The 22,602-nt window shown below is 35.5% G+C and overlaps 1 protein-coding gene across 5 annotated transcripts in view; it reads left to right on the top strand.

The window, feature by feature from the left end:
• The window catches only part of Hectd2 (HECT domain E3 ubiquitin protein ligase 2), a 71,658-nt gene that overhangs the window by 15,363 nt on the left and 33,693 nt on the right, over positions 1–22,602 (top strand). For all 5 annotated transcript variants that reach the window (XR_010044251.1, XM_063239422.1, XM_063239423.1 and 2 more), the window contains exons 2-5: positions 1,717–1,846; positions 19,078–19,210; positions 19,834–19,936; positions 20,335–20,424. Coding sequence is in view for 4 of the 5 variants with exons in the window: in XM_063239422.1 (XP_063095492.1) it covers positions 1,717–1,846; positions 19,078–19,210; positions 19,834–19,936; positions 20,335–20,424 (456 nt within the window). In the remaining variant the exon portion in view is untranslated. The remainder of the gene's footprint in view (positions 1–1,716; positions 1,847–19,077; positions 19,211–19,833; positions 19,937–20,334; positions 20,425–22,602) is intronic.

The following is a 22,602-nucleotide window of genomic DNA, read 5'->3' as shown; positions in this document are numbered from 1 at the left end:
CTATGCAGAGGATTCACTGTGTGCCAAAGCTCTGTGATGAATAAAGAATTTCTAGTGTACTGTGGGGGACCGGTATGAGACCAGTTACTGCTTGAACAAAATAATTTAAATAAATTATGAAAAATAATTGTGATTGGTTTTAAGAATTTTCAGTGCCAGGAAAACTTTATAGAGGAATTATGGTTTCTTGCAGTTACAAGTTAGTCTTAAGTCCTACTGCTTGAAAACCGTAGAAGTTTATTATTGTTAATGTATAGTCTGATGTTGATCAGAAGTGGCTCTATGCCATAGTCACTCAAAAAGCCAAGCCAGTGGATTTTCTAACATCCCAACTCAGTGTTATTCATTATCACAATAAAGAAAGAGTGCAAAGAGCTAGAATTTTTTCCATTTGTTTTAAATACATTGCTAACTTCTGATGCTATACATTAGTGATGGTAAAGCTGTTGGCAGAGTGAGTTGTTTGTATCATTGAAAGCTCTGTTACTGTGTTTTTCTTTTAAAGCTAAAGGTTTTTTCTAAATGAAAAACTCAGTATTCAAGTTTTGTTCTTGTGATAAATAAGTGAGTGTTGATTTGCATTTTGAACATTCGGTCTCTAAAAGGTTCACCATTACTAATATTTATCATTTCTACTTGTGGTCTATTGCATTTGATCAGATGTCTCTGTAAGAAGATAGAGAATGTGGGGGAGACCAAGTGGGTATTTGTTGAATATAAATCCTTGGCTGTGTAACATATGAGCTAATTTTTAAAAGACTATTGGAAATTGATCAGATGAAAGTGTCCTCTACTGTCAAAGTGAAGAAGTTTTGTTTAGAGTAAAAAAGTGTATGTTAAGAAGTTACTATATTGGGCCAGATATATAGCTCAGTGGCACAAAGTGCCTGCCTGCCAAACACAAGCTCCTGAGTTCAATTGCTAGTACAAAAAAAAAAAAAAAAAGGAGAAGGAGAAGAAGAGGAAAAGAAGAAAAAGAAAGAAATTACTGTATTTGTTTTAGGGTCTAGACCTTGTAACATAATCTATGAAGATGTGAGAGCTGAAAAATAAGCCCTGGGGCAACCTTGTAACTGAATCTTGTATTGGTTACGTGATTTTATTTCTGATTATAAAATACAGATTGTGTGTATATATTCTGAACTTTGTAGGGTTCTTATTTTGTGGGAAATGTGTTAAAGGATAGTTTATGCTTTAGAAAGATTACTCTGTGTTCTCTACCTAAGGATTCCTTACAACTTTTTGTTTAATCATATTACATCCAAAATGCTATTACAGTGCTTAGAAAAAATAAAGGCTAAAGGCTAAACTTGAACTTTTAAAATTGTATCACATTATATCAAAAGTAAACCTTCAGTAAATCAACCTTTAAAGTATATTATTACATGGTTAAAATAGTTAACATTAGTGAGCTATGAAAGGAGCAGTGTTGATCATTTTATACGTATTATCATGGCTTTAACAATAACTGTGAAATAAGTGCTATTATTGTTATCCTTTTTAAAAACTTAATTAGTTTGTAAGCAGTTTGATGATATGCTCTTTAATATTTAAGATAGTTTAGTCCATTCACTTGAATATACATCAATTTTATGCATCATTTCTATTGGTCATCAAATTTAGAGCTCTATTATAAATAGTTTTGATTTTTACAGTAGAATAACTTAGTCATAGGTGATGGGAATAATGCTGAAATTTTAACTTTTTTGCTTTTAGGGTTTGGACAAAGGAGCCAAAGGGCAAATTTCCACTTTGAGCAGTGTTCTTTCAACTGTTAGCCAGAAGAAGGAAGCTGCCGAAAATAGAAGTTCACCTACACATCTCATTTTGCCTAACATCAAGAACGGTAATGGTCTGTATGTCTTGGCTGAAAGTGTGTTGCAGTATTAAACTATTTAAAAGGTAGTTTTTATTACTCAGCATTGTTCTGGTAGTTCTAATTAATGTAACAACAATAAAGAAATAAGCTATATAAATATTTACAAGAAACAAAATTATTACTAATTATTATTATGACTTATTTAGAATAAGAGAATGAAATGTAAAACTCACGAGTAATAAAGTTTGATTAAAGTGTCAGCTACAAAATATATACATACTGTACATATATCATGTTTTATATACAATCTTAATAATTTTTAAGATTTAAATATAATTCATGTATTTATTAGGTTTTCTATATTTGAGTGGTAACCAATTCAGAAACTTGTTAGAAAATCTATAAAATATTTAGAAATAAACCTAACAAAAACCTTTTAGACTAAAAGATAGTTTTCATGGAAAAACAAATTCTATAGAGATGTAAGGGCCACTCAGTTTATTCTCTATAGTTAGTAAATTTTCAACCCTTCTTTGGGGAAACCTAATGAAATAATTCCGTATTTGATTGTGAAAATAAATGTCTGAGAAGGTATAAGACAAAATAACAAGACAGCCCATTCGCCACAGTGCCATGTATTGTAAAGCTGTAGTAATGATAGCATCGCCACTAGGAAAGCCAAATAAAATAGATCAATAAAAAATATTATGTGTAAGTGGCATTAAATTATTTAAAAATTGGAATTAGACCAAATAGCTAACCTTTCAAAATTAGTGAAGTTACTTTTTCTTTTCTTTCTTTTTTTTTTTAACTATGAGTTTTTTTTTTTTTTTTAAACTGGAAGAGTGTACAACTGATTTTAAAATCTGCATATACTCAGTGACCCAGTAACTTCATTCTAGGAATTTAGTCTAAGGAAATAATGTAGCATGTGTGCAAATACACAAAGAAGAAATATACATTATTTATAATAATGTTTGAAGCAATCTAAGAAGATGGGCTAAGTAAATTGTGTTAGTACATACTGTAAATACTGTGTTTCTATATAGAAGAATGCAATATATACAAAAAGTGGCTAAGGAATGCCCACAAAACTTTGTAGAATTTTTAAAAAGGAAGTTACACAATTACGCAGACCATGACTCCAGGTTTTTCTTAATAGAAGGAAACTATTTACACTTTTGGCATAGAAAGTACCCACTGATCTTTTAATGGATTTTTTCTCAGTAAGGTAGGATTGGGTGTCTATTATTAATATTTCTTTGTATGACTCTGTGTTGTTTTATCACAGAAAACATGTATTACTTACATACTTTTATGTACTGATCACCATAAGAAAAACAACAAATCTGCAAGGCTTTGGCTGCCCCTCACTCGGTAGCCAAAGAAGACAAAACAAAACAAAAAAACCTGGAAATGGTTAATAACATTATTTATAGTAAATTGTCTATGTACATAAGCTGTATGTAGTATAAATTGTCACAGAAATTTTCTGTTTAACATTGCTAGCTACATTGCTAGCTTCTATTATACATATTCTGTGGTCTTACAGGTTAGTATCTATGTCTTGTCATTAATGAACCTTTGCCTTTGATAATAGTTTTCTTCATTTATACACACACACATTCTATCACTTAGGTCTTACTGTGTGGAGGCACCAGTGCCTGTATGTCACAGTTCCCAGTCCCCCATACAATAAAACAAATTTGTGATTGTGGTACCATTGTAGAAAGAGAAATAAAATGAATCTTTCTATGTGGGAGAGGAGTTAAGAAAAGTGATTTCTGGGTTAGACAGACTAACTGGGTGGTAATAACTTTTAGTTATGTAACATAACTAGAGAAAACTTTCACATAATTTTATTTGAGCTTCATAACCACATAAAATACAGTGAAAGTATCCTCATAGTAACTGATTTTCATTGCTGCATAGCAAATTACAAGAAATTAAAGGCTTAAAAACAATACCCATTTATTATTTTATAGCTCTTTAGATCAGAAGTCTAAAAGAATATAGCTAGGTTTTTTATTTTCTGTCATACAAGGATTACTCAGCTGTATTTCTTATGGGCTTTCCTTTATAGGTAATTTGTTTCTTTTCCCTGACAGTTTTTAAGATTCTGTTCTTTTTTGTTCTCTCTTCCCCTCCCTCTCTCCCTCTCTCCCTCTCCCCCTCTCTCCCTCTCCCTCTCCCTCCCTCTTTTCTCTCTCCCTCTCTTCTCTCTGTCTCTCACGACCTCATGCTTGCCAGACAGGCACCTATATCACTGAGCTAAATCCCTGGCTCGAACATTCTAGTCTTAAAAAATAAAGTGAAAAAATAAAAGCAAAAAAGTAGACTCTATTCTTACGTTGAATTTCTGGAATCTTGACTATGATATACCTGGCTGTAGATTTTTTTTCAGCATGGCTAATGGAGTTCTATGTACCTTACTTATCTGTATGTAACATTCTTTTTCTCTGTCAGGGAATTTTTCTACCATGACGTCTGTGAACGGTTTTATAATATCAGTTGTGATATCGCCTGCTTTTTTATTGGCTCCAGTCAATCTTAAATTATTTGTCTTTGTTTCCTCTAGCAGCTGCTAGATTGATTTTTCATGGTCCCTTGGCATTTTTGAGAAATCTGTCTTCTCTTGGTCACTGTCTTCTGTATCTGAGATCCTGTCCTCACATTGGCTTAATCTTCTGTGAATACTTTCAGTGGAATTTTAATTCTCCTGTATATCTGCTTGAATCACTGTATGGGTTCCATCGCATCTCATTTCTTTCCTTTGCTGAGCATTTACAACTTCTATAATTTTCTTAAGCTCCTCTTTTTTTTTTTGTCTGTATCTGCTGTAGTGTCATTAAGCATGGTCTTTTATTTTGCACATCATCTCTGCTGTTACTGAGATATTATTTCTGATTTAATTTTTTCCAGAGCCTCATTCAGTTGCTTTGTTGTTACCACTAGAGAGGTCCGATGGAAGGTTTTCAGATTGCCCCACTTTGTTAACCCTGGATTTGCCTTTGGTGAACTGGGTGTCTGGGATTGCATCTGAAGTGTCTTCTCATTTTCTTCTTTTTTTTAGTTCAGTTCCTGGAGTGATGTTTATAAATTGCCTACGGTGTATTGCTTTATTGCTAGTATTTAAGACCCTTAGGAAATGACTACTTCTCTGAAGTATTTTTCCAAATGTAACTGGTTTTTGGGTTTCGAGTCTATTGGAAGAGCCTGCCTTTTCAGTTTGTTGGAGCAGAGAAGTTGCTGCTTGTTTGGCCCAGTCCCTGATTCTTTGGCACTGTGTTAGAGTATTTTCTGTGACCTTTAGTCAGTTGCAGTCATAGAATACCAGGACCAACAGCTTTTTAGAGCAAATATGTCAATTTTGGGTATAGTGATACCAATAGTGTCAAACACAGCCTAGAAAAATCACAAAAGGAGCTCTTAATTTGCCACATTTAACCATATGAATTAGATTTCTGATTATATAGCAAAATCTAAAACACACGAGAAAATTATATGCAATATACAAGTCCTTAATATGTCAATTTTGTCCTCAGGGATTAAAATTTAAAATGGGTCAAGGAGAAAATAGAGAAATGGAAGAGGAAGAGATTAGAAGTAAGGTTGGAGGACAAAGGGGGGTCACAGAAACTTTAGGAAACTGGTGCAGAAGATTGAAAGAAAAGAGAGATGGAAAAGATAAAAGAACAGAAGCATAACCACAAAGAGGACCCTGTTCACACTCACATAAAAACAAGATCAGATGAGGAAAGAGGAAACACAAAAGGAAAAACAAAAGCCAAAACTGGTCCAGGGCCAGGGATATAGGTTAGTGGCACAAGTTCCTGCCTGGCCAGCCAAGGCTGTGAGCTCAATCTCTGGTACCAAGAAAAAGAAATAAAAGATCCACTTCCAGGGTTGTCTCTAATTTCACTGGTAAGCAGCTGTGGAGACAGACTCATGATCTGTGCCAGTCTGTCCCAGCAAGCCAGCAGTAGGTTTTTGGCAGGGTAGTGGATAACCTCAGTGAGCCTGTTCTTTCTGGCCAAGACCAGAGTCATTGTGATCACTGCCATCCGAGCGCCTTCTGTGAGCCCAGCTGGGAGCCACTAGATGGAGCCAGCAGCAGTTCTGAGTTCAAATCTCATTCAGCCCATCTCCAAGATGGTTCCTGGCCAATTGTCCTCTCCCTCGAAAGGAGTGAGCCCTCCCCACTCACAGCCAGCCAGTGCATTCCTTCACGTGTGCTGCTTCCCTCCACTGCCACATGTCTCTATGGAAACAAGGAGGGTTGTCAGCTGTCAACATGTGTCCACAGGTTTGAACTGCTCCTCTTGCACAGAGTCCTATCTCAGGGAGAAGGTGCCTCTGGCTGGCTCCTCCTTCTCCATTGAAGTTTCTCTTTTCACTCTCTGTGGGCTTCAATTTGTGTTTCAGATTCTTCCTGGGTCCAGGGGGCACCCACATTCCTCCTCCTTGTCTTCCTCATGTTGCTAATATTCCAGCATCTGGATGGTAACTTTCAGAGGGGCTCTTTCTCTACTGTTTCCTCTCTGCCATCTTGTTCTCCCCCTGCTCCTTGTGTACTGTAAAGAAAAAAATCTTGAAATGGTTAGGGTCATTTCCCCCTCTTATTTCCTTCTCTTCTCTGGAGAACCAACTACGTATAGTCTTAAATTGGTGTGTTGCTTTCTTTCCAAGCAAGCATGGCATAATTGCAGAAACTACGCCTTGTACTATAACAGTTTTTAAAAATTTAAACATTTGCTGGATATTTTGATGACATCACATCTGCCCACAAGTCCTTGAGTGGACATAATTGATCCTGAATGTGATCCACTCATTGAACTCTAACTAGTCGGCTGCTTGTCTCTCATCTGTGCCAGTTTGTGTGGAATCTAGACTTAAGTGCAACCTGAGTTCAGAATATTATGGACAGCGCTCCTGATGACTAGACTTTTTAGTAGACTTCACTACCTTATTAGAACTCTCAGTGCTGACTTCTGTGTGTTCTGTCTGGATGCCACCTAAATTCAGGTGCTTTGTTGGTTAACGGTGCTATTTTATTGAATGAGTTTGGACTGTCTCCATATGTAAACATATTTATCGTCCCTTGATCTTTTGAAAAGTCTGCCTTATTTTCCACTAAGATTATGCATGGTCTTATGCTTAGTAAGTATAGTGTACAGAATAAAGAAATGGATGGAAGGCATTTTTTTTCTAGCCAGTTTGCCCAACCTGTGACAAACCTATCTCAAACTATAATAAGGTCTATAAGATAGTTCAGTAGAAGGCATTTGCTTCATTAACAATAACATTCTATAGAGACAACTTTTGTGTATTTTTATAACTAAATCCATAAACTACTTCATTCATGCTTTTATTGAAATTTTATGATCACAGACATTACTGAATTTAGTAAAAGTCAATCTCTTTAGTAAAAGTCTTCACAAACTAGTGAAGGCATTGCTTTGTTTGGCTCTGATAGCTGGAGTTCTATGTATCAAAGTTTTTTGTTCCTTCTTTCTCCCATATTCAATTTTTTTTTTTTTGCTAAATTTTCAGATAGTCATCCTTATAGATGATGATTTATACCACCTGTTTTGCCTAATCCACTGTATTTCTTTGTTTTAGCTTCCTGCTGTTACTGAAGTAATCAAAAGCAGTACTAAAATACCAAACTGATAGATGGATCTTTTTAAGTTTTTCATTCGTTAGCTGCCTGATACTCACATACTGTTTATTTATGTTAATAAGGAACCAAGTCTTTCAGTCAGCCAGCTTTAACTGTCAGTATGACCTTAAACAGCTATCTACCCTTCATGAGCCTTTATTTACTCATTTATAGAATGAGAAAATTCAGCATGAGGACTTTAATGTATCTTGTACCTGAGTTTTATGATTTAAAGGTTTAATTTGCCAATATATCAATTTTTTCTTGATCCTTGTTGAATTTTTAAATATTTTATATTTTACTGTCTCCTACTTCCATTTGGTTTCATTGTAGTATTTCTTTTTATTCGTGGTAGAAAGCTTGGCATTGCTCAGTAGTAATATGGGCTTTGTGTGGTGTCAGATTGGATTTGAATCTTGGCTCTGTAACTTACTGTACAAGTCTAATAAAGTCACTTAACTTCTTTGTACTGATTTTTCTCATCTGTAAAAATAGGATAATAAAAAAGCTACTTTATAAGGTACATGCAAAGAAATTTTAAAAGTATTCAATTCAATGTCTTAATGAAATTCAATAAATTTTGTGATTATACATATGTATGCTAAATTTTATATAAAGACTGAATTGTGTGAGGCGGGTTTACAATGAGGTTGAGTTATGGCACAAATTCTTTTAAAATTCAAAATGTATCATATATCTTAGATGTCTTCAACATTTTTGTATGCTTAGATAATAATAAAATTAAAACACTTGAACTCAAATCAGGAAAATAACATTACCAGCACTTTAAAATTTAAGCCTTAAGTCAGATGTGGTGGCACATGCCTGTAATCCTGGCAGTCAGAGGCAGGAGAATTGCCACAGGTTCGAGGCTAACCTGGGTTACATAGTGAGTTAAAGGCTGACCTAGATTGCATAGTGAGAACCTGTCTCAAAACAAGCAAACAGATAATTAAAGCCTCAGTTAGCCAACTCTAGTCACATTGCCCTACCCTTCTGCCCAGTAGTAACTTGTGTTCCTCTCTGTGTGAGCGAATCTTGAGAAACAAAAGACAATTACTAGGACATTGAGTAGAGCTATAATTTGGTTTTTTACTAGATGTCTGGCTTAAATATGACCTCTCCAGCTGTCTTGGAGTGCACTGTCTGTTTCAGCTGTGAGGTGAACTGACTGTCCTCATCGGATTCAGAAAGCAAAGCAGAAAAAGGGGAGTAGAGATTTCATCAGACCGCTGGAGCGCCAAGCCAAGAATAAGAATAAAAGTGTGCACCAGGATCATTTGCTCATTCTGCCTTCCGCTGTAGGCTCAAACCTTAATGGAACTAGAACATCTCCGTGTGTCCTTTTCCTGTCTTCCTTGGCTTCCTCATGGCATGAGACCAAATTTTAAGGATAAACATCCCAAAAGAGAGAGCTAAGCAAAAATGTTACTGTCTTCAGTAACTTGGTATTTTTTATTGGCCATGTTGGCCATGTTGTATTTTTTAACAAGGAACTATTAAAGCTGGCTCATACTCAGTGAGAGACTTAGACTCCTGTATTTTGATTAAAGGAGAATCAAAGAACAGATGGTCAAATTTTAAAACTACCACATCTGTGAATGTAACATGTAGATCCAGCAATTTTGATTTCTTTTTTTTTTTTTTTTTTTTTTTTTTTTTTATTTAAGAGGAAAAAGAGAAAAACACAAAACAAGACAAAGCAGTGTAAGGTTACACATAATACAGAACTACAAAAAAAAAAAAATAAACATAACAGTAAGAAATCACCTGTTAATAGATTACATAATATCATCTTGGAAATAGTTGCTCAAATCACAGTATCAAAGAATACAAAGTAGACATTCAAACGGAGAGACTGCAAACAGCTGTGTTCAATGATCCAAAAACATTAATATAGTCAGCTATTTAACATCCCTAAACACACTTGTTGTTATATCCGTTAGAGCTCTTTTTTTTTTTCCCTCCCTCTCTTTTTTATAACAAAATTTACACATTTTGGATTTTATTACTCCTCAGTTCTCATTACTCTCTTGGGGGGGAGATAATAAAGTCAAATATGGCAAAACAAAGCTGTAAGTCCAAACCAAGGATAGACATAGCACATGATGTAGAACAGAGTACAAGGTCATCAACAATGGTTATCAACATTGTCTCTTGTTTCCTTAAAAGGAATTGTCTATCTCATTAGATATTATAAAGTTGGACAAAACAGTGGAGAACAAGACCAATAAAACTTAGGCATTGTGAACATTGCAGGACTTCCAAAGGAGACAATAGTCAAACCAGAATGGGCATCTTTGTGAATCTTATTGCCTTCAAATTAGTTGCCTATACCTTCAAACTTGCTACTGTCGCACAGAATGGAACAGAGTCTAATCAGTCAAAACAAGATCTTGGGAGTATTACAGGACTTCAAAACAAGTTAATAGGAGATCAAAAAGAGTTACTACTATATATCCTAATTTTTTAAGTTTTTCCCTTAATTAAAATAAACATAAGAAATAGCTAAATAATTTTTTTTAAAGAATAGTAGTTACCATAGTGTCTGTCTTTTTCCTTAAAATATTTGGATAAAACTTCATATACTATAGCTTCAAATATTTCCATATCAAAAAGCCCAGAGTAAAGCCTTTCTAATTAATAAGTGAAAATTTTATAAGGCTTCAAGGCCACATAATGGGGAATCATGATTATCACATATTTTTATATATTTGAATCATTACTTACATTAGGGAAACTATTCGGTATTCATACATGCGAGATTGATTTATTTCACTTATGAGTATGGTCTCAAGCTGCGCCCATTTATTGATAAATATCTCAATGCAATCCTTCTTTATAGCTGAATAATACTCCATTGTATAGAAATACCACAACTTTTTTATCCATTCCTCAGTTGATGGACACTTGGGTTGTTTCCAAGATCTGGCGATTACAAATTGTGCTGCTATAAACATAGGTGCACATATATCCCTGTGGTATGATGCTTTCAGTTCTTCTGGGAATATGCCTAGAAGTGGAATAGCTGGAATAAATGGGATTTCCAATCCCAACTTTTTGAGAAACCTCCAGACAGATCTCCACAAAGGCTGTACCAGTCTACACTCCCACCAACAGTGCAGGAGAGTTCCTTTTTCCCCACAGCCTCTCCAGCATTTGTTGTTGTTGGTTTTCTTGATCCTGGCCATTCTTTCAGGAGTGAGATGGTATCTCAGTGTGGTTTTAATTTGCATTTCTCTAATGGCCAATGATGATGAGCATTTTTTCATGTATTTATTTGCCATTTGCATTTCTTCATCTGAGAATTGCGTATTCATCTCAGATGCCCATTTTTGGATTGGATCTTTGAATTTTGAAGGTCTGAGTTTTTTTAATTCTTTATATGTTTTAGACAAGAGGCCCTTGTCTGAGAGAGAGTTCACTAAAATCTTTTCCCAGTTTGTGGGTTTTCTTTTCACTATGCTGGAGATTTCTTTTGACATGCAAAAACTTTTTAATAAGAAGAGGTCCCAGTTATTGATTCTGGGAAGTATTTCCCGTGCAGTTTGAGTCCTATTCATGAATTCTCTACCTACTCCTATGCCTCCAAGGTTTCTACCCAATTTGTCTTCCAATAGATTTAGCGTTTCTGTTTTAATATTCAGATCTTTGACCCATTTAGATTTTAATTTAGTACATGGTGATAGACATGGGTCTAGCTTTAGTTTTCGGCAAATGGAGAGCCAGTTTTTCCAGCACCATTTATTAAAGAGACTGTCGTTCTTCCAGTGAACCTGCTTGGCTCCTTTATCGAAGATAAGGTGGTTGAGTGTGTTTGTAGTTGTGGTTGTATCTTCTAATCTATTCCATTGATCTTCAGCTCTGTTTTGATTCCAATACCATGTTGATTTTACTACTGTTGCTTTGTAGTATAATTTCAAGTCAGGGATTGTGATGCCTCCTGCTTTGTCTTTGCTGCTTAGAATTGCTTTTGCGATTCTAGGTCTCTTCTGGTTCCAGATGAAATTTAGGAGTGATTTCTCTAGATCTATAAGGTATGTTGATGGTATTTCTATTGGGATTGCATTGAATCTGTATAAGAGTTTTGGGAGAATGGCCATCTTCACAATGTTTGTTCTTCCTATCCATGAGCAAGGGATGTCTTTCCATTTTCTGAGATCATCTTCAATTTCCTTTTTCAGTGTAATATAGTTTTCACTGTATAAGTCTTTCACTTCTTTTGTAAGAGTAATTCCTAAATATTTCATTTTTTTGCTTGCTAATGTGAATAGACCAGTTTCCCTTATTTCCCTCTCTGTGGTTTTGTTGTTTGTGTATAGGAATGCTATTGATTTCTGAGTATTGATTTTGTATCCAGCCACATTACTGAATTTATTTATTGTATCTAAGAGTCTTTCAATGGAGCTTAGGGGGTCTTCTATGTAGAGTATCATGTCATCTGCAAACAATGACAACTTAACTTCTTCTTTTCCTATCTTTACCCCTTTTATTTCTCTTTCTTGCCTAATTGCTCTGGCTAGTACTTCCAGTACTATATTAAATAGGAGTGGTGATAAAGGACATCCTTGTCTTGTGCCTGATTTTAAAGTAAAGGCTTTCAATTTTTGGCCATTTAGTATGATGCTGGCTGTTGGTTTGTCATAAATGGCCTTTATTATATTGAGGTAAAGACCATCTATTCCAATTTTCTGTAGAGTTTTTATCATGAATAAATGTTGGACCTTATCGAAGGCTTTTTCTGCATCTATAGAAATGATCATGTGATTCTTATTTTTGGCTTTATTGATATGGTGAATTACATTTATTGATTTGCGTATGTTGAACCATCCTTGCATTCCTGGGATGAATCCCACTTGGTCATGGTGTATAATCTTCTTGATGATTTGCTGGATCCTATTTGCCAATATTTTATTGAGGATTTTTGCATCTGTGTTCATTAGGGAGATCGGTCTATAGTTCTCTTTTTTAGTTGGGTCTTTCTCAGGTTTTGGTACTAGAGTGATATTTGCTTCCAGGAATGACTTAGGCAGGATTGCTTCCCTTTCAATTTCATTGAATAGTTTGAGGAGTGTCGGCATTAGGTCTTCTTTGTATTTCTTGTAGAATTCTGCAGTGAATCCATCTGGGCCTGGGCTCTTCTTGGTGGGTAAGGACTTAATTACATTTTCAATTTCAGTAACCGAGATTGGGTTATTCAACAGTTTTACATCCTCTTGATCTAGCTTTGGCACTTCATATGCTTCTAAGAAACTGTCTATTTCTTCTGTGTTATCAAACTTTTGAGAGTAGAGGTTTTCAAAATAGGTGTTGATGATCTTCTGTATTTCTATTGGGTCTGTAGTGACTTCTCCTTTTTCATTTCTTATTGCATGAATTTGAGCTTTTTCTTCCCTTTTTTTAATAAGGTTGGCTAGGGGCTTATCGATTTTATTTATTCTTTCAAAGAACCAACTCTTTGATTTGTTGATCCTTTGGATTGTTTTCTTAGTCTCTATTGCATTGATTTCTGCTCTGATTTTTATAATTTCCTCTCTTCTTTTGGCTTTGGGCTTGACTTGCTCTTCCTTTTCTAGCTGTTTGAGGTGTAGCATCAAGTTATTTATTTGTATTCGTTCTGTTTTCCTGATGTGGGAACTCAGTGCAATAAATTTTCCTCTCAGAACGGCTTTCATTGTATCCCACAGATTCCGGTAAGTTGTATCTGCATTTTCATTTTCTTTTAGGTATTGTTTGATTTCTTCTTTAATTTCTTCTGTGACCCACTGATTACTCAAGAGTGTGTTATTCAGTTTCCATGTGTTTGTGGGATTTTTGCGGTATCTTTTATCATTAATTTCTAATTTCAGAGCGCTGTGATCCGATAACATGCAAGGGATGATTTCAGCTCTTTTGCACTTGTTTAAATATGTTTTATGAGCTAATATATGGTCTATTTTAGAAAATGATCCATGTACTGCTGAGAAGAATGTGTATTCTGATGTTGTTGGGTGGAACATTCTGTATATGTCTATCAAACCCATTTGTTCACAGGTATGATTCAGTTCTGTTATTTCTTTACTCATTTTCTGTCTGGTCGATCTGTCCCTTGGTGTCAATGGCGTATTAAGGTCTCCCGTTACAATTGTGTTACTGATAATTTGAGTTTTCATTTCTGTTAATAATTGTTTTATATAACTGGGCGCTCTGGAGTTTGGTGCGTATATATTTAAGATAGTTATCTCTTCCTCTTGGAGTTTTCCCCTTACGAGTATGTAGTGACCTTCTTTGTCCTTTATGGTCATTGTTGGTTTAAAGTTCACGTTGTCTGCAAACAGAATGGCTACTCCTGCCTTTTTTTGGATTCCTGCTGCATGAAGAATTGTTTTCCATCCTTTGACTTTCAGTCTGTGAGTATCCTTCTGGGTTAGATGGGTTTCCTGTAAACAGCATATGGTTGGATTTTGTTTCTTGATCCATTCTGCTAGTCTGTTTCTTTTGATTGGTGCATTGAGACCATTTACATTAATGGTTATTACTGTTAAATGTTGTTTAATTGTAGGATTCTTATCTCTCTGCTGTTGCATCTTTATCTTTCTGTTCTGTTTAATTATTTGCTTTGCTTAGTGGTTTTTTCCTTTGTGTATCTAAACTGTCTTTCAATATTTTTTGCAGGGTTGGTTTGGTGTTCATGAAGTTCTTCAGCTGTTCTTTGTCATGGAAGTTTCGTATTTCACCATCTATTTTAAATGATAGTGTTGCAGGATATATCAGTCTAGGTTGGAAATCATTTTGCTTTAGGATCTGGAATACTTCACTCCATGCTCTTCTTGACTTTATTGTTTGTGCTGAGAAGTCTGCTGTGATTCTGATAGGTTTTCCTTTATAAGTGATCTGTCTTTTCTCTCTGACAGCTTTTAATAATCTATTCTTGTGTTGGATTTCTGGGATGGTGATTATTATATGTCTGGGTGTAGTTTTATTTTGGTTATGACTATTTGGAGTTCTATATGCTTCACTGATCCTGATGTCAGTTTCTGATCTCATGCTTGGGAAGTTTTCAGCTATTGCTTCTCTAAATATCCTCTTGATATCCTTTATGTTGTCTCCTTCTTTTTCATTAATCCCTATCATTCTTATGTTATTCTTCTTTGCATCATCTTGCAGTTGTTGAATTGTTATTTCCTGATTCCTTGTTATTTTTAAAAGATCTTTCCTTTCCTGTTCACTTGCTGCAATCCTGTCTTCAAGGTCTGAAATTCTGTCTTCACTTTCATTAAGGCGGTTTTTACAACTTTCAGTGGAGTTTTTTATTTCCTGTATATCTCTGTGCATCTGCATTATGTATTCTGTTTGTTTCTTATATTGCTCGTCTAGGGATTCTATCTTTTTGTTTAATTCCTCCAATTTTTTATCTGTGTTTTCTTTAGATATATTTAGAATCTCTTTCATTTCTTTTATCATTTCTTCTTTTATCTGAGAAATTATTTCGAGTTTGAATTTCTTTAAAGCTTCCTGGAGTTGCTTGTCAACTTCAGTAGCTATTGTGTCTAATATATGAGGAGGATGGGATATATTTTCTTCTAAATACACTTCTCCTAGGGTTTCCTGAGTTGGGCTGGAGGTTTGAGGTTGTAATTTGGTCTTTCGTTTTGTCATTTTCCTATATTTCTGTGTTTCAAGTGTTATTTGAAAGCCTCCTCAGGATCTGTTGAAAATCCCCTTCTATGTTTGCAGCTACTGAGACTCTGGCACCCCTCTACCCCAGGCCATTGGGCCTGCAGAACCAATGGCCCTTCTCTGCTTGATCAGAACTCCGCGGTTCCAGACAAGCTGGGCCTCAGGGACACTGTGCACCCACCTGCCCCTTGGTAGATCCACAGCTCTTGGATCGCAGCCGGGTTAGGGTACTCACCACAGACCGCAGTGCCTCAGGAGCCTGTGATCCCTCCCTGCTGGCAGAGATATCCACAAACCTCCAGACAAAGGAAGGGCCTCCTGCGGGCACTCCGGATCTACCCCGCTCCTCCTCTGCACGCAGATGGCTATGCGCGGCTGGGCTCAGGCCGAGGTGCCTCAGGAACCCGGGACCCCTCCTCCTCCAGACAAAGGAAGGGGCCTCTGCAGGCGGCTCCGGGTCCGCGCAGCTCCTCCTCCGCACACCGACGGCCAGGCGCGGCTGGGTACGGGCCGAGGTGCCCCAGGAACCCGGGACCCCTCCTCCTCCAGGCAAAGGACGGGGCCTCTGCAGGCGGCTCCGGGTCCGCGCAGCTCCTCCTCCGCTCACCGAAGGCCAGGCGCGGCTGGGTACGGGCCGAGGTGCCCCAGGAACCCGGGACCCCTCCTCCTCCAGACAAAGGACGGGGCCTCTGCAGGCGGCTCCGGGTCCGCGCAGCTCCTCCTCCGCACACCGACGGCCAGGCGCTGTTGGGTACGGGCCGAGGTGCCCCAGGAACCCGGGACCCCTCCTCCTCCAGGCAAAGGACGGGGCCTCTGCAGGCGGCTCCGGGTCCGCGCAGCTCCTCCTCCGCTCACCGAAGGCCAGGCGCTGCTGGGTACGGGCCGAGGTGCCCCCGGAACCCGGGACCCTTCCTCCTCCAGACAAAGGACGGGGCCTCTGCAGGCGGCTCCGGGTCCGCGCAGCTCCTCCTCCGCTCACCGAAGGCCAGGCGCGGCTGGGTATGGGCCGAGGTGCCCCAGGAACCGCAATTTTGATTTCTATTTCAGTACTTTTCTTACAGCATGTCGTAGAGCAGGAATTTATAACTAAAATCAGCTTTTTGATGACACACACATTTTAAGTTTCCATACTTCTTCAGTTTCTCTATTGCGTATTATATGTAATAAAGAGTTGTTTTAATGTTTTTGTTTATGAGGCTTGTCCATTTTGTTCTTGAATACGAATAGTGCTTTTTATTGTTTTTTGCTTTTTGTGGAAAATAATTTAGAATAGAAAAAAACATTTTAAAGAACTGATACATTCAGCAGAAAAAGCCTGAGCCACTGCCAATAGCCTCTCACCACGGTTCCTCCATTGGCCTTTAAGTTTCCTCTTTGGAATCTTAAGAATGGTTAACTTGGGCCACTTCTTTCATTTTATAGTGTTTGAACTGAAGCCTAAGGAATTTAATTATTTATCTAAGGTTCCTGAAGTTAGTACTCAGCCAGCAGTAGGGCCCTGTCCCTTATTTCCTAAGCTGATGCTTTTCTATCACTTAGGAAACTTAAAGAGTGCAGCATTTTTCAAACATGTATTCTAGCAGCAAATCTTTTTATGTGAATGCTTCCTGTCTAGGTGAGAGCATGAGGAACAAAGCCCAGATTCCTCCTACTGAATACCCAGTCTGCATAGAAACTCATGTTTATTCATGTTTACTTCTGTGCTGCTGTTGCTCTCCAGGAACAGGCTGCAGGCTTTTATTGATGTAGCCAATCGAAAAAGTCACTCTTCATTTTGATGACTGCAGTTGTAGAAAGGTGTATTTTGGTTTCCAACCAGAGGGAGCCTGTGAAAACTGAGTTGGCAAAATTTATTTGGTATCTCACATTTTCACATGGCTATATTATGCTATTCACATTTTTTAATAAACTGCCAATCCCTACCACAAGCCCTTATTCTTGCATTGAATTACAAGTATTTCACTTAATATTTCTAAGCAACCAACTAAAATTAGTAACAATGTATTTTAAAAATGGAAAATGATTTATCAGTGCTTATCAATTTAGCACAGAGTTTTCCCAAGTACTGGTTGAATGAAACCTAAATGACAAGTTTTCACTCATAAATATATTGTGGCCTTTTTTAATGTATGGTGATATCTTGTATTGTAGACAAAGTTAAATATGACAGACATTTTTCTATTTATGATACCAGTTTGATTTAATTAATCTATCATCATAGTTACTGATTTTCTCTTTTGAATTAGATCTTAATAGATCTCTGTGAGAACAGAGAGAGAGCTTGTCTCTATAGACAGTGCCTTGATAATTAGGGCCATGAGAGTAGCTGTCAGCAGGTTTAGATTTTTGTTACTTTTTTAACTTTTTGTTTTTGTTTTCTTAATAGCTGGATGCTGTACTTTGTAGTTTGGCTTTCATTCACTAATGTGAGCAGAGAATTCAGGTTTTTCTGACTGAAGTTTCATTAGTATGTGAACATTCTGCATTACTCTTCAGTGAGTTACCTTCTGAACTAAAAATGGATCCCATCTGGGCCTGTGGCTCTAATCTCACACAAAAATCCTTTGGTTTTGGCATTACTGTTTCTCTTACGTAAGAATCTCCCCACTCAGACTGTGAAAATCCATTTCTCTTACTGACTCAAATTTTATTCTTCTTCTATCTCAGCATGATATTAATAAAATGAGTGGGTATAAAAATATGTGTATGTGCTTGGTGGAGTGAACAAGTCAATTTGTACTTGAATGGGTCTGTTTATATTTTAGCAGTGGGTGTTTACACCCAGATTGGGAAAGGAATGTATGGGAAGGAATAAGGAAGGATAAAAGCCTGGTAAAGAGGAAGGAAAACTGTAGAGAACCACCAAAAAACAGTAGTAATAAAGACCAGTGTTGAAGAGAAGAAACAGCTACTTGTTTTTTAAATCTCCTTTCTGTTGAAATGCTCTTTCCTTTCACATTAATAAAAATATTGGAAACATAATTGTTTTTAAAATGATGCAACACTTCACAGGACAATCCAAGTCACTCACTATGTAGTTCAAGATGGCCTCAAACTCACTGTGTACTCGAGGTTGACCTCCAACTCCAAGGGATCTTCTTGTCTCAGCCTCCCAATAACTATGATTACAGGTGTATGCCATCACACCCAGCTTACAAATAATGCTTATGTAATAACTTCTTAGAACAACTAAAGATAAAAGGAAGGAAACATTTAGAATTTAATGTAAATTATAGAAAGAAAAGAATTTGAAAGAAATTAAAACAAAAATAGATATTCCAATTTACAGATAATTGGAACAAAAGGGAGACAGGTTGCAACTAGTTTATTGTTTTAAAGATTGTAAGCTTTGTTTTATAATTTATTAAACCATGCATTTATTTGTGAGATTTTTTTCTATATTTGTTTTATTTTACAATTAAAAGATTATGAAATGTTACAAAACAGCAAACAACACATTGGCAAATATTTACCAAAGAAGAACAGTAGAATGTTATACAAATTGATGAGAAAATTCTAACATTCCAATAAAGAATTATAGAGGAACGTAAGTGATTTGCATATATTTAGAAAGCTAGTAAACATTAAGAATGTTGAGCCTCACTGAAATATGTTTTGAAAAATAGTATTTAAGAAGGAAGGAGGGAGAAATAACTAAATTATGTTGATAAATAAACTTTGAAGGGAATAGAGAGAAGAAACTCCTTATTAAATGTATACATTAAAGTTCTGTAGCTATTGTGAGGGGTAGTAAGGAGATAAGACCATTACTACATGCTCCTCATGCTGACGATGGATTTTTCTGTTACATGATCACAAAACGAATTCAATATATAGTAATTCCTGTGTTTCTGGCCATGTTGAATTAGCCCAGCATTTTATAATTTGGAAAGGTTTTGTGATTAATTACATTAAATACTTTCTTAATATTCAACAGTAAAAGAGCCAGTTTGCCTTGACGTTAGACAAAAACAGCGGATCTCTATTGATGCATTATCACCTGAAATGAAGGCACCAGCCTTTCCAGAACCTGTCCTTCCTGTTCAGCCCAAAACTATGAAAGATTTTCAGTAAGTTTCAACTCAATCTGACTGTGTTTTAATGTGCTTTAATAGTTTTGTGTTGAATTAATTGGATTTGTGCATCGTTATAAGGTATTAGCCAAGAATGATGAAATTGAAGTCTAAATGTCTCATATTGAAGGTAAAAACAAATAAATGTTTAAGGGTCTGGGTTAGATATGTTAAACCAAAAGAAAAGATGCACTAAGTGTGAAAATATGGCTCAAAGCAGGCAAAAAAAAAAAAAAAAATGGTAAATGTGATAAAATGCTAGTATGTTGCTATTAACAAAATGAACTCAACTACTATGTAACATAAGCAGTAAAACATGTCAATTCTCAAAAATGCATAATTTGAAGAACTAAATGGGAATGAGAAAGTAGAGACCAATTGTAAGCAAAATCTCTAGAAGTTTGAGAGGAAAGAGTAAGAATTAGAAGGGGAGTATCCAGAAATATCTTAACCTCATTAAGAATAATAAATTCAAAAACTATCTGGAACAGATTTATATGTTTGGTTTCAGGGTATAAAACTGCAAACTTGGTGAAACTTTATAAAAAGGAATGGTCTTTTATTAGAAAAATATTTATTTGCATATGTATGTATATGGTTAATATATGTTTTTATTTTAGGGAAGATATAGAAAAAGTTAAATCATCAGGAGACTGGAAAACAGTACATGATTTTTATCTAACAACATTTGATTCTTTCCCAGAATTAAATGCTGTATTTAAGGTAATAATACATAAAGCATGTTTTCTATTCACTTTCAGTCACAAATTTTTCAAAAAAGATATGACAGCTTTATATAGTTTTCTACCTAGTATTCACTTTGGAAACTGTGTAAGCAAATATATTTTGATTTACTAAATTACATGTGTGACAGATATTAATTAAATAATGTCTTGCTTTTATTTGTACTAGTGTTAATGTTTCACTCTATGTTTTTAGTTTTTTATAGGTCATTAAAGCAGTTTAATAAATTCCTTTTTATTTTCGGCAATTCTGCACTAACAGTTCTTTTTATTGTTAGACTACTTGATAGTAATTTTCAAGAAATTATTTTTATCAAGTATAACTAAGAATAGCCTTTAAAATGTTATATACATGTAATTTTCAAATTGAATTTTCAGAGAGATGCCACTGCCTCATTTAATACCATTGAAGACTCTGGGGTTAATGCTAAATTTGTGAATGTTGTATATGATGCCTTACTAAATACTGTAAGTATTATTTATAGATACATTCAAGTAGTATAATTTTGTGTTTTCTGTATTTCAAATGCAGCCATGTAAGATAGAAATCACAGTATAGGGGCTGGGGATTTAGTTCAGTGGCATAAGCACCTGCCTTGCAAGCAGGCGGTCATGAGTTCGATCCCCGGTACCGATTAAAAAAAAAAAAAAAAAAGAAATCACAGTGTAACATAATTACATTAGAAATTGATACTATAATTTTATAGTAAGTATAGTTGGAATTATCAAAATTTAAGTCATTTTATTTTTCTAATTAACTGGGAATTAAATAAAAATAGTTTCCATTCAATCTTTGTTTAAACTTATATTTCAGTTACATGGGAAAATGTTATTTAATTGTATTGGAATTGTACTGACTGTGGAGAACAGTGGTTTACAAATCTTGGCATGCATCAATCAGAAGAAATGATTAGTAGAATACAGAATTCATGTAGAATGTAAAATTAAGTAGACTTTGAGTGGTGCCCAGAATGTTCATTTGTAACAGCTTCCTAGAATATGTTAATGTCCTTGATCCAGGAACTACATTTTGAGAACTCCAGAACAAAAGATCAGTTTTTGAAAAATTGACATACCTTCTGTCCATGAAGATGGTGTAGCCCTCCAGTTACCTAGATCTTTTAAAATTTCTTTTAGTAATGATTTGTAGTATACTATACATTTCCTGTTACATTTATTTCTAGATACTTGATCTTTCTTTGACACTCTTATATTAATTTTCTAATTGTGATATATATATATATATATACAGCAATATTCTCATGTATATTATTTTTCTTCATTCAAATAGAACATCAATGAGTTTACCTGGATTTTTTATGTACATAGTCATGTCATTTATGAAAAATGTGAATGTTGTCTTTCTCCATTTTTTATATCTTAAAATGATATTTGTACATATTTGCCTTACTGCATTGACTAAGCTTCTTGTATAATTTTATACTAAAGAAGTAATAACAAACTTCTTTGTCTTGTTCCCAATCTGAGTACTTCCATGTTAAATATATGAAAGGGCACCTAACATCAGAGCAGTTGAAATAACATAGGTGCATCAAATTTAATGAAAAAAAATTTTAAAACTTTATCACGTACTGGCAATATTGTGAACAGTTGGGATTATCAGACCTTAATGAAGTGAATATAATTTGGTCCAAGCAATCTAGAGAATGCTTGGTATTATCTGCTGATGCTAAGCATATACATACACTTTGACACAGTAGTTTCACCTCTAGATATACTTCTCTAACTTCTTTTTAACTTGGAATGATATGAAGGCTCTAGAGACCTGAGAGATGTTAATACTAATATGGAATGCAAATAGACAATAATTAAACCTAAATAAACTTCAAATAGGAAAACCTAGTTATATTTTGAATACTTAATCATATTTTTTAAATAAAATCAGCAAAGTAACTTATAATCACAGAACTTTAACTGTATATCATCAACTTAAAGATCTGAAGAAACACCCAAAACCATAAAAAGTCTTCAGCTTTTCTTAGTAGTTCCCTGCCCTCCATGGTATGAGTTAACAATTCTGAAAATACTTTCTATGCATTGTTGGGCTAAAAAAAAAATTTTTTTTTTTGTGCAGACAGCCATGTTTTTTAGTTTTGGAGAAGAGATACAAGTATAAGCTGCTGCAAAACCAAAAATAATTCTGGTTGTTGAATTGGAATTGGAGGCATTGAAAGGAACTCATGATTTTTAGTAGGTCTAGAGATATGTGTGTATGTATTTCATAGTCCTGTGAACCCCAAGGGTTTGGAGGCCATTAACGCACCAGTAGCACTGTGATCGTAGGGCATCGTGGAGGGGAGCTGCTTGCCTTGCGGCAGACAGGAAGCTTAAAGGAAAGGGTCCAGGGCCCAAAATCCTGCTTCATCCAATTTGACACCACCTCCAGTCTCTTAGTAAAAGCCCCATTTCTGACCAAGCCCCCAATACAGGAGCCTTTTGGGGGATTTTTAGACCTATTTTATAACAAAATCTGTTGAGGTGATTATATGATTTCTTAAATTTATTGTTGTGATGAATTATTTAAATTGATTGGTGAATATTCAGCCAGCTTTGTATACCTAAAATAAGTCTTACTTGATTCTGGTGTACAATTTCTTCAGTTGATTCAATTTGCTAATATTTTGT

This window comes from Cavia porcellus, unplaced genomic scaffold (genome assembly GCF_034190915.1).
Source record: "Cavia porcellus strain 051 isolate PalLab524CR breed Dunkin Hartley unplaced genomic scaffold, mCavPor4.1 scaffold_28, whole genome shotgun sequence".
NCBI lineage: Eukaryota > Metazoa > Chordata > Mammalia > Rodentia > Caviidae > Cavia > Cavia porcellus.
Note: the sequence above shows the minus strand (reverse complement) of the source record. Positions and strands in the feature narration are given on the sequence as shown.